This window comes from Tribolium castaneum, chromosome 7 (genome assembly GCF_031307605.1).
Source record: "Tribolium castaneum strain GA2 chromosome 7, icTriCast1.1, whole genome shotgun sequence".
In the NCBI taxonomy this organism is placed as follows: Eukaryota; Metazoa; Arthropoda; class Insecta; order Coleoptera; family Tenebrionidae; genus Tribolium; species Tribolium castaneum.
In genome coordinates, this window is record NC_087400.1 from 17,072,375 (window position 1) to 17,086,130 (window position 13,756).

The 13,756-nt window shown below is 29.2% G+C and overlaps 1 protein-coding gene across 3 annotated transcripts; it reads left to right on the forward strand.

Annotated features, from left to right (window-relative positions):
• Positions 1-1,085: 1,085 nt before the first annotated feature.
• On the forward strand, positions 1,086-11,024 carry Oat (Ornithine aminotransferase precursor). 3 transcript variants are annotated; one of them, XM_967208.4, is made up of 6 exons: positions 1,086-1,236; positions 3,433-3,619; positions 3,744-3,968; positions 4,613-4,836; positions 9,892-10,399; positions 10,769-11,024. In XM_967208.4, exons 2-6 carry the CDS (start codon positions 3,433-3,435, stop codon positions 10,939-10,941), a joined length of 1,317 nt encoding a protein of 438 aa, XP_972301.2. In that variant the 5' UTR covers positions 1,086-1,236; the 3' UTR covers positions 10,942-11,024. The 3 variants fall into 3 exon arrangements, with proteins under 3 accessions (XP_972301.2, XP_015839776.1, XP_008197697.1); XM_015984290.2 differs by lacking the exon at positions 1,086-1,236 and adding an exon at positions 2,091-2,234; XM_008199475.3 differs by lacking the exon at positions 1,086-1,236 and adding an exon at positions 3,049-3,206.
• Positions 11,025-13,756: the final 2,732 nt, after the last annotated feature.

The following is a 13,756-nucleotide window of genomic DNA, read 5'->3' on the forward strand; positions in this document are numbered from 1 at the left end:
CACAGGGTGTTGTATACAGAGTAGTGAACCAAAGTTACATTTTTTTAAATGGAACATTTTATGTATTTTTGCATAATTGTATTCTACGCAAAAAAATAATGTCATTTTGTCAACTTTTATGGGTCTATCTTTTTTCGTTTCGGAATTATTCAACTTTTGGTTATAAAATGGACCAATTTTTGAAAAATCACTGCAAAGTCGCCCATAAATATTTTCCGGCAAATTTGCAACAGAAAAATTCAGAATATCTTGTAATTTTAGCAAATAGACGACTTTTAGTTAAAATAATATACAGTGTGCCAAAACTCAAAAAGTTGATTAACTCATTGTTTTCAAATGGAACACCATGTTTTTTCTCATGTATCGATAGCATTTTTGATAAGCTTTATAACGGTATGGATTTGCATAACAAATTTAAGTTATTTTTAAAGATTTTTTAAAAAACTTATTTTATTACAAGAAAATTTGTTATCCTAGAATTTGATAAGTCAAATGGTAATTTATTTTTTGATATGTAGTAATGTTACGTAGTAATTACATTAATAATCTAATTATTACTTGATACATAAATGAATTTTACTCATCAAGAATTAATAATAAAATATATAAAAAAAGAACAAAATATTTGAACACCTTAAGAAGTATTTCAAATTTGCTATACAAACCTTCTATCATTATTAGAAAGCTTATGAAAAATGTTATCAACACGCGTATACGAGTTATTCAACTTTTTGTGTACCATACACATACAGCATACAGTATCTGTATGTTTCAAGTAAAAGTCGACTATTTGCTAAAACTACAAGATATTCTGAGGTTTCCTGTTACAAATTTCTTGGTTTAAGTCGATCTATCGGATAATAAAAGCAGCATGGCAATATTTCAAATAATAAAAACGTTATAGACCGATTACACATCCAACTTGCGGAAATTCAATAAATCTAATTTTCAAAACTATAATTTCTCAAGATTAACTTTAAAAAATACCACAGTGAAACAGCATTTTTTAAAATAATCAACAAACATATATTTTTAGAAGACGACAACAAAACATTTAGATTTTTTTAGCAGTTCACTGATAAAACTTGATAAGACACTCAGTACATGTGGATATATCAATCGCTACCTATCTGATGAAATTAAACAGTGGTAGTGGAGTGATCAACAAAACAACATACACAAATATTCCATAATCATTTTCGTGTCCAGTTCATGTTTACATAGAATTTGCAACAAGTAAGTCATATTATACGTATTCGTCACTAATTGCATAATTTAAGAAATTACATTTTTTAGTTCTCTTATTTGTTTCGTCTTGTATTTCAATAGTGTACCCACAAAAAACACATTTTTAACAGTTTGTTAATTAAACTTTAATGACCTTTACAATGTAAATTCAAGTGCATGTATATGAAGGTCAGTGACATAACATTACACAGAGTGTCTCACCTATGATTTTCGAGCTTAATAACTCTGTTATTTGTCAACGGATTGTTATGAAATTTACAATGCACATATTTTAGGAGATGGTTTTTTAACTAGAAGCAAAAAAATTACCTCAAGTTTAAAAATGTAATTTTAAAACACATTTCTTTTATTTAAAATGTAGCCAAATTACCAATGGATCATTAAACGCCGAAAAATGGATGACCACACAAAAATTAACCAAATCCCTCGGCTGATCCAAGGAAAAAAATAGATTTTGTTGTTAAAAACTGGATCCCAATTTTGAAAGTATTTGAGCACTCACCTTTTGAAACAATTGATGAAGCATTGCTAAGCAGCATTTTGTATACCTACCACTGAAAAAAAAACTGTCAAAAGTGTGCGCGCTGTTAGAAAAGTAAAATTGTTTTAATTTGGTGAAATTACTTTAAAAACGAACAACAGTGGCAGAAATTTCTGTGATATTAAAAAAGGAAATAATATTCGTCTATGGAAAATGTCGTTTGACTTCTTGTGAAATATTATTCAAATTAAGTCTTCATAAAATTTAAAGTTCAAAGAATCGCCAATAATTTGAAGACGCGGGAAGCGTATGTGAACTAAAAGAGTGAGGACAAAACACGTCACAAGAAACGAAGCAATAGTTAGGGCTGTAATTCAAGCTTTTGAAGAGAATCCAATCAGCAGCGTACGAGACATTTCTAAACTCCTGAACGTTCAAGTGTCATGTTGTTGTTTGTTCAGTCTTTTAGTCCTTTTTGAAAGAATTAAAGCATCCAGTACCAAAAGTAAGTCAAAATATTGTTTTTTGACTTTGTATGGGTGAGAGATAATTGTGAAATGTTACTTGTGTGACACTTTTGTTTGTGCGAGTAGGAGCAACCAAAATTCAGTACCCACGTTTAACAGTTTGTTTCTCATTTTTCTTGCAAAATACGAAGGAGTCTTTTCTTACAGCATTTTTTATCGACGATGAATTTTTTAATATACGTCTTAAATGATTTAACATTTTAAAAAGGCATGTAAAACTTACGTTTTTACAACTTAAGTTGTTGCCTTAAATGGATTTTAAGCTTTACCTTCTAAAATATCTGCATTTTAAATTTTATAAAAATGCGGTGATAAATATCTAAGATAGCAGGCAAAGTGTCTTAAGTGAGACACCCTGAGGTATAATGCCAAAAATGTTATGCATGAGTTAGAAAATATTAAAAGAATGAAACGTAATCACGTCTAATTCAACATTTCCATCCCTGACCACTCCACGACTGATAATTTTATTTTAACCTTCATCTGAACTGGTCATGAATTTTTATTTTTAAAACTTTGTTTACATTTTTTATTCGAGGTTACAAGACTTTTACCACAATTAAATTTTTATAACAATGAAACCCACTATATGCATTTCTATTTTTAAAATAATTTCTAATGCATTTAAATCATTAAGTCAGTAACACACCTTTCAAAACAAGGTCAACGTTGTTTCAACATTAGATGGTCATGTTTTGAGAGAGAAAACTTATCACTTGTTTTATTAGAAATTTTCTACGATTTCGTGAAAAGGAAATAAAATAAAAATCGATTAACGTCACACTGCTTATTTAGAAGTCAGAAGCAGACAAGTTTGCATTCAACAAAATGTTGTTAGTCGACTGCTCCGAAGGTCGTATTGAAATTTCTTCCTTAACAATGCATTCATGAAAAACATTGAGTTTGTTTACAGTTGTGTTGTGAGTCGTTTGGTGGGTTAGTAAATAAAGGTACTCTTTTTTACATATTTTCGTTTTTAATTATTTAAGTATTTGTGACATTGGTAACACGATTTGAATAATTTTTGTTAGTAAAATTTTTGTTATTAATTTGTCTTTGTTTTATCAGGTCGGTTTTTTAATTTATCGCTTCTCATATTAACTTTAAATGTTGCTTTTAAACACTAATTGTTACAAATTTATGATTGACACGTTCTATTTTTTATTGTTTTTTTAGATGATTTTGACAAAAATGCTACCGAAACTGTGTTCCACCTCTCAAATCATAAATCGGCTAGAAACCTCGTTGTTTAATAAAGATTTAGGAATCAAATTTCTGAGTACTAAAGAGATCATCGACAGGGAAAAGAAATACGCTGCTCACAATTATCATCCTTTACCTGTGGCTTTATCTAGAGGAGAAGGTAAATAAATCTAATCAAATCAACTAATCGGTTAGTGATATTTGTTCAGTCTCTTTTTTTCTACCTTATCTGAAATAATATTTGCATCGTAAATATAATCTTTGATCGGAATGTTTTTTTGAAGGTGTTTTTGTATGGGACGTCAAGGGAAAACGATATTTTGATTATTTGAGTGGTTACTCAGCGAATAATTTCGGACATTGTCATCCAAAAATTGTTCAAACTATACAAAAGCAAGCACAAATTTTGCATCATACTTCCAGGGCGTTTTACTCGGATGTTTTTGGGGAATATGCACAGTTTGTGACTAAACTATTTGGATATGACAAAGTTATGCCAATGAACACAGGTAAAATACAGGGAATGGCTTAGCAATATTTCGTATATGAATTTGTCATGATCAAAGGTGTTGAAAACCCATTTTTCCAAAAAGTACGTACTTTTATCAAAATTATTAACCCACTTGTTGAGAGCCACTGTGTGGCTTATGGTGGTTTATTAGGAGTTATTTTATTTCATTAAACAAAATGGAGATGGTGGCGCATGGGCGTTTTGAGAATTTTTCAAAATTGTGGCTAACATAATTATTTGTGTGAGAGGTTTGAATCCTGATCTTGTCAAAAAAAATGTTTTTTTTTGTAAAATTTAATAACAGAATTGAAATAGAAGAATAACGTAGTGGACCAAGAAGTTAATTTACCTCTGCTGTTTTGTCAATTATATTAAAATTTACGCTAATTTTTATAATTCTAGTTCAGCAGTTCTCAAAATTTGGGACTTTAATTTCAGAATGATTTTTTAGGAAAACTACGCATTTTTGATTCACATAAATTTTGCCTAATCAATTTGTCTTGCCATTCTCAATCTACTTTTAAATTGTTGCTAAACTATTCCCTAACACGATGTTTATCAAAAAAGCAAGTACAAATTAATTACTTTGTTTAAATACTGAATAGTGCAATTTTAATTCTTTATGACTTATTTTCAAAAAAGGTGTGGAGGCCGACGATACCGCTTGCAAAATCTCTCGTAAATGGGGTTACAAAGTGAAAAAAATCCCCAAAAATGAAGCAAAGATGATTTTCGCTGTTGATAATTTCTGGGGGCGTTCTTTGGCTGCGGTTTCCGCTTCTACCGATCCATCGTCTTTCGAAGGTTATGGTCCTTTTATGCCAGGCTTCAGCTGCGTTCCTTATAACGATCTCATTGCGTTAGAGGTAAAAAGACTCATTTAACCTTTAATATACCGAGTGATTCTTCTAGCGCCTACATTAGAAACTTTTTAACTTCTAATAAAACTAGAACTTTAAAATCAATTTTTTTGTTAAAATTTTCATTTGTAAGATTTTAGTTAAAATATCACAGCCGTTGAACTGTTTGCGATATGTAAATATTTTTTTTGCATTTGATAACCAAAATTTTGAAGTGCCTTCTAAAATTTTTAAAATTGCCAACTGTCAAAATTCAAGGCCAGTTTGATTTTTTCAAAATGGCTTTCAAAAATCGGCCATAACTTAGTTTTTCAAATGAATCGACCCTATTTTCTTACCAGCAGTCGAAAGAACAATAATATTTATGGTAATTTTTATCAACACGTCTTATACCTACCTCTTACAATTTTTTTTTTAATCACAAAAGGAACAGATTTTACTTCGTAATTTTTATAGTTGATGAAGTAGATCTTGCAAAATGATCAACAATTGTCAAACTTCAACATTTTATTTAGTTTTTAGTTGATTCATTATCGAATAATCGGATAAGCAGCAAAACAATGATATTTAATTGGTTTATGCTAACTTAATAAATTATGCCATTGAATTTTAAACTTCTTGAGTGAAAATGGTGGACAAATCTAACACTTCTTTTAATCACTGTCGCAATTTTATCGTATTTTTAAAAGTTTACTCAATAAAAAATGAAAATAATAAGCTAGAATTCTGTTTTTTGCGATTATTTTAAAAACTTGAGAGATCTATATGGAAGATGTTAATAAAAGTCTGCATAAAAATTGATGTTCTTTTGATTGCCATTGAAAAAACAGGATCATTCTATTTGAAAAAACTGAGTTATAATTATTTTTTCATTATCATTTTCAACATAATAGTAGCTCCAAGTAGCCTTGGAATTTAACAGTTTAATCTTAAAGATTTCAGAAGACCCTTCGACCCTTTGGTTATCAAATGCAAAAAGAACTATTCACTTATTTTAAAAAGTTCAAGGGTTGTGATATCTTAAATGAACCCCTGCAAATGAAAATTTTAGCAAAATACTTCAAACACTATGGCAAATAATACTAACAATCAGGCTACATTTTACTCAGTTCCAAAAGGCAAATTCAATAATGCAATAAAAATAGGTGGTTACCATTTAAGATTTCTCGTAGTTCCGGAAATTCAGCTATTTTAAAAATAATGTATTTGAACTTTGAATGATTGATTTGTATACAAAATTTAAAAGCTCTACCTGTAGTTGAAGTTAAAAAGTTTGTAATGTAGACCCTAAAGAATAAGCCTGTATTTCAAAGCACACTAACTTTTTTATTAAATACCAAGATAGTTTAAAGTTACTCATTTTTAATGACGTTTTTTTTAATATTTCAATATTATATTATCATGTTCAATTACGGTCTTTGAAAAGTGCTAATGACATCTGTTATGTTATTTGATTAGGTATTTTAAAAATTCGTAAAAATGTGCAGTTGGTAAGTCTTCTTAGAGAAAATGTTTTGCTATTGCATGGGTTTATCAAGATCAGCGAAAAATAAAAATAAAACTGTGTCCCTGTTAAAGTGTCTTAGTTTTCAACGGCCGTAACTGTACATATATTGCTAACAAGCTTTTTCAATGTAAGTATGATAGACCTGGACTTGACTCGACTTTCTCTAATTGGCATTACCTGTTATGATCCAAAAGGACGAATGTTGTACTTATTTTGAAAAAGTCTTATTCTGATATAAAATAACCGATGCATCGACAAAACAGACCGGTACAAATCAGCCCTAAAACTAAAATACAGAGTGATTCAAAAGTATCTGACAATCTCTCGGGTGCTGATAAAGGATATAAAATTGAATTCTATGACAAAAAAATTGTTTGAGAGTTTTTTCAGGAGATACAGGCTGTCCCAGCGAGTTGGTAAAGTCCATTATTCACTTTTCGTTGTTAAAAAATTATTTTCTTTTTTCAACCGTAGATACTAACCTCCTGCCTCACCTAAAATTGTTTTCAAATATACAGGGTGTTTCTGAGATGGGTTACAATACAAACTTATGTTTTTTTAAATGGAACAGCCTATATTTTTTGCATTTTTGGACGTTGTTTTTAAAAGTAATGATTTTGACTTAAACTTTTATTAGTCGGTTTTGCTTGGTTTTTGAAGTATTTTAATTTCTAAAAGTGCAAAAAATGTAGGGTGTTCCATTTAAAAAACGTAAGTTTGTATTTTAGCTCATTTCCGAAACAATCTGTATCTATGACTTTTTAAAAAAAAAATTTTAAAGTCATATTTTAAAAAATTTGCAGCTACAAACTTTTTTTAAACTTCTTCAATTTTAATTATTTTTTAATGTTTCTATGTTTCACACCAAGTTTTACACCACGATGAATAATTATTTTTAAATTTACTGTTAGACTTTAGTAGTTTTTGAATGGAAAAAACTAAAAATTTATCAAAAAATCACAGTGAGTAGATGTGCCAGCACTGGGAATTATTTCCTAGGAAACCGTTTCAAAATAATTTATTTCCATTCGGAAGTAAAGTTACCGTTGGGGGCGTCACTGAGCTAGGTCGCAAACAGTAACTATAACTGGCGGGAAAATGTTTATTCGGATACTTTGAGTGTTGTACGAATTTTGAGGTTTCACAATTATTACATTGCCAATGCGGAATGACTATTGTATCTTTGGTGGAAGAAACGAATGTTGACAAATTGGAGATGACGAGGAAAACACGAATAATGAATAACTTTTTGGTTCACTTTCTTTATTGGAAAATTATTACAAAGACATTGAAAAGCATACCTTTTGGCATAATTTACGTTTAAGTGAATTAGCAGTTGTTAATTTTAATTGTAGTTTTGTTGATTTATCGAAGTATTTCATGATTTTATCAGTGGAAAAATTCTAACCTAAAATTCACAAACTTCACTAATTTATTGGTTTCTTGAGCCCAACTTTGTGTTCGCTGTGATCCATTACTAAAGTCTTTAATTAGATAACTGTTTGAAAACACTTTGTAATGAAAATTTAAATTTTTTTCACTTTTTATCAACTTTCAAATTCCAACAGTAAACACTATACCACGAAAAACAGCAGAACCAAAGTCAAAGCTAGTATTTACCACCACGTACTTTTAAAGTGATTCTCTCTAATGTAAGCAATTAACACAATACACGCAAAATTGTTAAACAATTTATTAGATGTCAATTAAATGTGGAATTACAAAAATTTCGTTACTGTTTTCGACATAGTTCAAAAGTCGTCACCAGAGGGCGTCTAGTTAATTTTATTTCCGAATTGTTGATCAAATTCTATTACGATCATGACTGTAAGACAACGTTGCCGCCACATATTTATTTAAAATTTGTTATTTTTCAATAATTTTAATACAATTTTTTTTATTATTTTAATCTTTATACAGGCTGACCCAGAGATGTGTAATCGGTCTACAACTTTTTTGGTAATTGAAATATTGCTATGCTGTTTTTATTATCCGATAGATCGACTTAAAATCTACGAACTAAAAATATTTGTATTATGCACAGGGTGGTGAACCAAATTTATTCTTTTTAATGGAGCACTCTATAATATGTTTTTGCATAGTTGAAATTTACGAAAAAAAAAAAAAAATAACTTGATATAAACTATTATGGGTCTATTTTTTTCGTTTTGGAATTATTCAACTTTTCGTTATAAAAAAGACCAATTTTTGAAAAATCACTGCAAAGTCGCCTATAAATATTTTCTGGCAAATTTGCAACAGAAAAATTCAGAATACCTTGTAGTCTGAGCAAATAGACGACTTTTAGTTAAAGTACGTAGATAATGTACAGAGAGTGCCAAAACACAAAAAGTAAAACAACTTTATTTTTTTCAAATGGAACAACCTTTATTGTTTTGTATCGATATAATTTTTGATAAGTTTTCTAACGGTATGGGATGTATGGGATTTCCATAGTAAGTTTAAAATATTTTTTGAGATTTTTCAAAAAAATAATTCTATTACAGGAAAATTTGTTATCTTAGAATCTGATGTCACATGATAATTTATTTTTTGTTATGTACTTATGTGACTAATAACATTAGAAATCTAATTATTATTTGATACATAAATAAATTTTTCCCATCAAGAATTAATAATAAAATAAATAAAAATGAACAATTTTCTTTGAACACTTTAAGAAATATTTAAAAATTGCCATACATTTGCACATCATTAGAAAGTTTTTGAAAAATTTTATTGATACGTGTAAAGAAATTCATGGTGTTCCATTTGAAAAAAGTAAGTTATTTAACTTTTTGCGGTTTGCCACATCTTGTACATTATCAGCATGTTTCAAGTAAAAGTCCACTATTGCTAAAACTACAGAGTATTCTAAGTTTTTCTGTAGGAAATTTTTAAAAATAGTAAAAAAATTCTTTGTATTAAAGTTATTAACAAATAACGAATTTTAAATAAATGATATGTGGCAACGTTGCCTAATAGTCGTGATCGCAATAGAATTTGATCAACAATAAAAATAAATTGTTTTTGAAACGGTTCCCTAGGAAATAGTTCCCAGCGTTGGCACATCTACAAACTGTAGGTTTGTTTTCTTTACGAGTCTTTTTTATAACTAAAAGTTGAATAATTCCGAAACGAAAAAAGATAGATTTATAATACCCTGTATACAACACCTTGTTTTTAGTTTGTGGACTTTCGATCTATCGGAAAGTAAAAACGGCATGGCAATATTTCAAATAATAAAAAAGTTATAGACCGATTACGCACCCCTGGGCCATCCTGTATGTAAGCAATACTTTACTACACACCATTGAGTTGGTGCGCCGGTTTTCGAGCACCCGGTATATGCTAGTAAAGAGTATACATATAATCATAACACCAGATCTAGATCTAGATTAAATGGGAATGTTCCAATTTTTTTTTAAATTGTGATTCTAATAATTAAACGGTTTTTGACTGGCTTCATAAAATGTTTCAGTGGGGCATTTGGAGTCTTAAATAAATAGTTGCTAAACGAAGGGTAAAAATCATCCTTTATTGCTTTATTCCAGAAAGCCCTTCAAGACCCTCTAGTCTGCGGATTTATGGTCGAACCCATTCAAGGGGAGGCCGGAGTAGTTGTCCCAAGCGAAGGTTACCTAAAAGGCGTTCGAAATTTGTGTACAAAATATAACGTCCTATGGACGGCCGATGAAATCCAAACTGGATTAGGAAGAACAGGAAAAAGACTAGCTGTTGACTACGAGGATGTCAAACCGGATATTTTAGTCTTGGGCAAGGCTTTAGGAGGTGGTGTCTATCCAGTATCTGCGTGTTTGGCAAATGATCCCATAATGCTAGTCATTGAACCCGGCACCCATGGCTCCACTTTTGGTGGGAATCCCCTAGGTTCCAAAGTAGCGATAGCAGCCTTAGAAGTATTAGAAGAAGAGAATTTAGCTCAGAATGCATTTGAACTTGGGGAAATTTTCCGAGTTCAGTTGCGAAAACGGTTAAGCAAGGATGTTGTAATTGAAGTGAGAGGAAGAGGATTACTCAATGCGATAGTCATAAATAAAAGTAAGTGAACAAAAAACGAAAGGTTATCACTGCTTTTTACAAATCTGGTTCTAAGTGGAAACTGAGAGATAGTGTATCAATTGTTGGTCAAAACTTTGAAGTAATCGGAAAGTTTTTTATTATATCTTACTTTAAGCAAAAAATACCATTTGTTATAAATTGTTTTGGAAACAAAAAATCCTGTTACAATGAAATTTCCCTTAATGGGCTCCTCATAATAAAGGACACCTCTTCACAACGAACATTTTTGTAGGAATGTAACAAAACCTGTATTAAATTATACCACCTTCCATTCTGTTTTTTTTTTACTTAAAAACGTAACATTGATTATTTCAAAATAAAAATGAATTGATTTTTCTTTTTTTTCAGATTATATCGAAGCTTGGGATGTCTGTCTGAAAATGAAAGAAAACGGTCTGATAGCGAAGCATACTCATGACAACATCATCAGATTTGCGCCTCCGCTTATAATGACTAAAGATCAACTGCAAGAATCAATTGAAATTATTGTTAAAACAATTAACAGTATTGAAACAAAGTAAATGTTTTGTTAGACTTTATTATTTTTGTATTATCATCATTTTCTTAATCGTGTAATTTTACAAAAATAAATGTTTGTTTTTTATTTATGTTTTTTTTTTGTTAACACGTTCAAATCACTTGTTGAACATGTGTGCACTTATCAGTAAAATGGTCCACATGCTCACTTTTATAATCAACATAATGTCGAATGAGTTTTAATAAAAAAGGGATTTTTTTATCAATTTTTTCTATTATGATTATTTATATTTTTTATTTTATATTGAAATATAAAATTCAAAAATTACTTAAAATAACATTTAGTCTGCAGTTTTCTAACTAATATAAATATTTATGTTACTTTACACTTTTAAAGCAACAGAACTATTTTTGAAAAAATTAAGTAATTTATTCTGAAGGTCCATTGTATGGAGTGTAATAAGCCTTTAAATTGCAAAAAAAGTCACACCCTGGGGTGTGAATCGGTCTATAACTTTTTCAATAATTTAAATATTGCTACGCCGTTTTCACAATCCGATAGATCGACTTAAAAATATTCTTATTATGCACAGGGTGGTGAACTAAAGTTACATTTTTTTAATGGAACACTTTATATATTTTTGCATAATTGGATTCTACGCAAATAATAATGTAACTTTATATAAATTGTTATAGGTCTACCTCAGAACACTTAGAATACCTTGTAGTTTTAGCAATTGTTGACTTTTACTTGAAACAATCAAATAATGTACAGGTGTGCTAAAACGCAAAAAGTTTAATAACTCATTTTTTCAAATGGAACACCTTGTATTTCTTTACACGTATCGATAACATTTTTTATAAGCTTTCTAATGATGTGGGGTTTGTATAGCAAATTTGAAATATTTCTAAAAGTGTTGAAATTTTTTTTCTTTTTTTATTTATTGTATTATTAATTCTTGATGAACAAAATTCATTTATGTATCAACTTTGAAAATTCTCGAAAAATATTTTAAATTTGCTATGCAAATCCTATACCGTTAGAAGGCTTATCAAAAATGTTATCTACACATGAAAAAAAGTAGGGTGTTTCATTTGAAAAAAAAATGAGTTATTCAATTTTGTGCGTTTTGTATATTATTTGCGTGCTTTAATTAAAAGTCCTCTGTTTGCTAAAATTACAAGGTATTCTAAATTTTTCTGTTGCAAATTTGCATTGATTTTTCAAATATTGGTCTATTTATAACGAACGAATGCGTAGATTCCAATTATGCAAAAATATATAAAAGGTTCCAATTAAAAAAAATATAAGTGCTCAATTACTTAATAAACCAAAATGGTTGTTTATCAAAAAATCGACTATGAAATTTAATTTAATGTGCCGCTTTATTCAAATGACTACCGTAGTTTCTAAGAAATGTTATCTGTCAAATTTTTGATTAGTTGTTTTCTCATTTTTATGCATTTTTTGTCAATGTTGTTTCAATAGTAGATTTTTTTTGATCTGTCTTTTACATTTTCGTGGTTACTTGAGTAGTGTGAGCTGTCGTTTTTCTGTTTGAGCGTTTTTGCTTTTATGACGTATCCATCACTTCTGACAGAGTTCACAATTTTGATTTAGCGGCACATCACGTTTAAAATTTGTACGTGCTTTTTACATTAATTTGTTCTGCTATTCTGCTAAATCTTGTTCTACATAATGTAAATAAAAATAATCAAAACACGAAAAACTCAATATGGTTTGGTTAACTTCCAAGAAATCGCAAAAAGTTTGATACTTTTAATAGATACAAACAACTGATGACATGAAGCAAAAGGAACATATTAGAAAAATGAACCTCAAAACGCAGATAAACGCAAATAAACCTCAAAAAGCAAAAATGCAAGTTGAGAACAGATATTCTCAATTGAAATGTTATGAGATAAATCATATTATCATACAGGGTGAGTCAATAGCAGGTTATTTATATTTATATAATAATATCAATTCCAGCTGACCAAATAGGTAATCGTTAAAAAAAATCAAAATTAATCCACTATTGCATTGTTCTGAGTATTATCAAGTTTGTCTTGACAGTTTTGGTAAAATTTCATTATGGACCATTATTATTGTTTATAAGATAAAAAATCAACGTTGATTTATTTTATGTTTTTAAAAAATAAAAGAAGTATCAAGTAGTGAGTGCCATTAGTATTTTTGGTTGCATCTGAGGAGAAGTCAGAAATAACCCATAAATAATTCACCCTTTAGAAGAAAAACTGATAAAAATCTTTGCGATCTTTTCAATAGCCTTTGTAAGTATAAAGTTATTAAAATCCTTCAAATGCACCAAAAATATCTACGATAAAGGTCAACATTGTTTTAGAAACATATAAATTAACTGATTCACTAAGAATGCGTATGAATAAAAGTTTTTGTGAAAAGAGCTAAAAGTATCAAAATTATTAACATTTCAAAGGAAAAAGACGAGGGACAAATTTAAACCTATTTTTCCTTCACGTACTTCTATTTTTATAATGGCTTTTATTAACTAACACAATCAGATGGAACGAAAAATACATTTATTTGTGCCTCTATATCTTAACTTTCTTTTTTATTATTTTCAAAATGTAGTTTTGAGTTTAAGCTATTTTTTGAAGTATAACAACAACTTTGTATTGTAATATAGATATTTTTATTGGGGCGTTAATTAAATTGTCAATAATAATTCAAATCACAAGTCAGGAAGTTCTTTCGTCAGGCCGTTCCAGCGGATAGACCAACCATCTCAGACTTCATTCTGTAATGAAGTAAAAAGGGTTGTTGAGTATTTATGTCAACAACTACAAGATTTAGCATTAAAGGTAAATTAACATTAA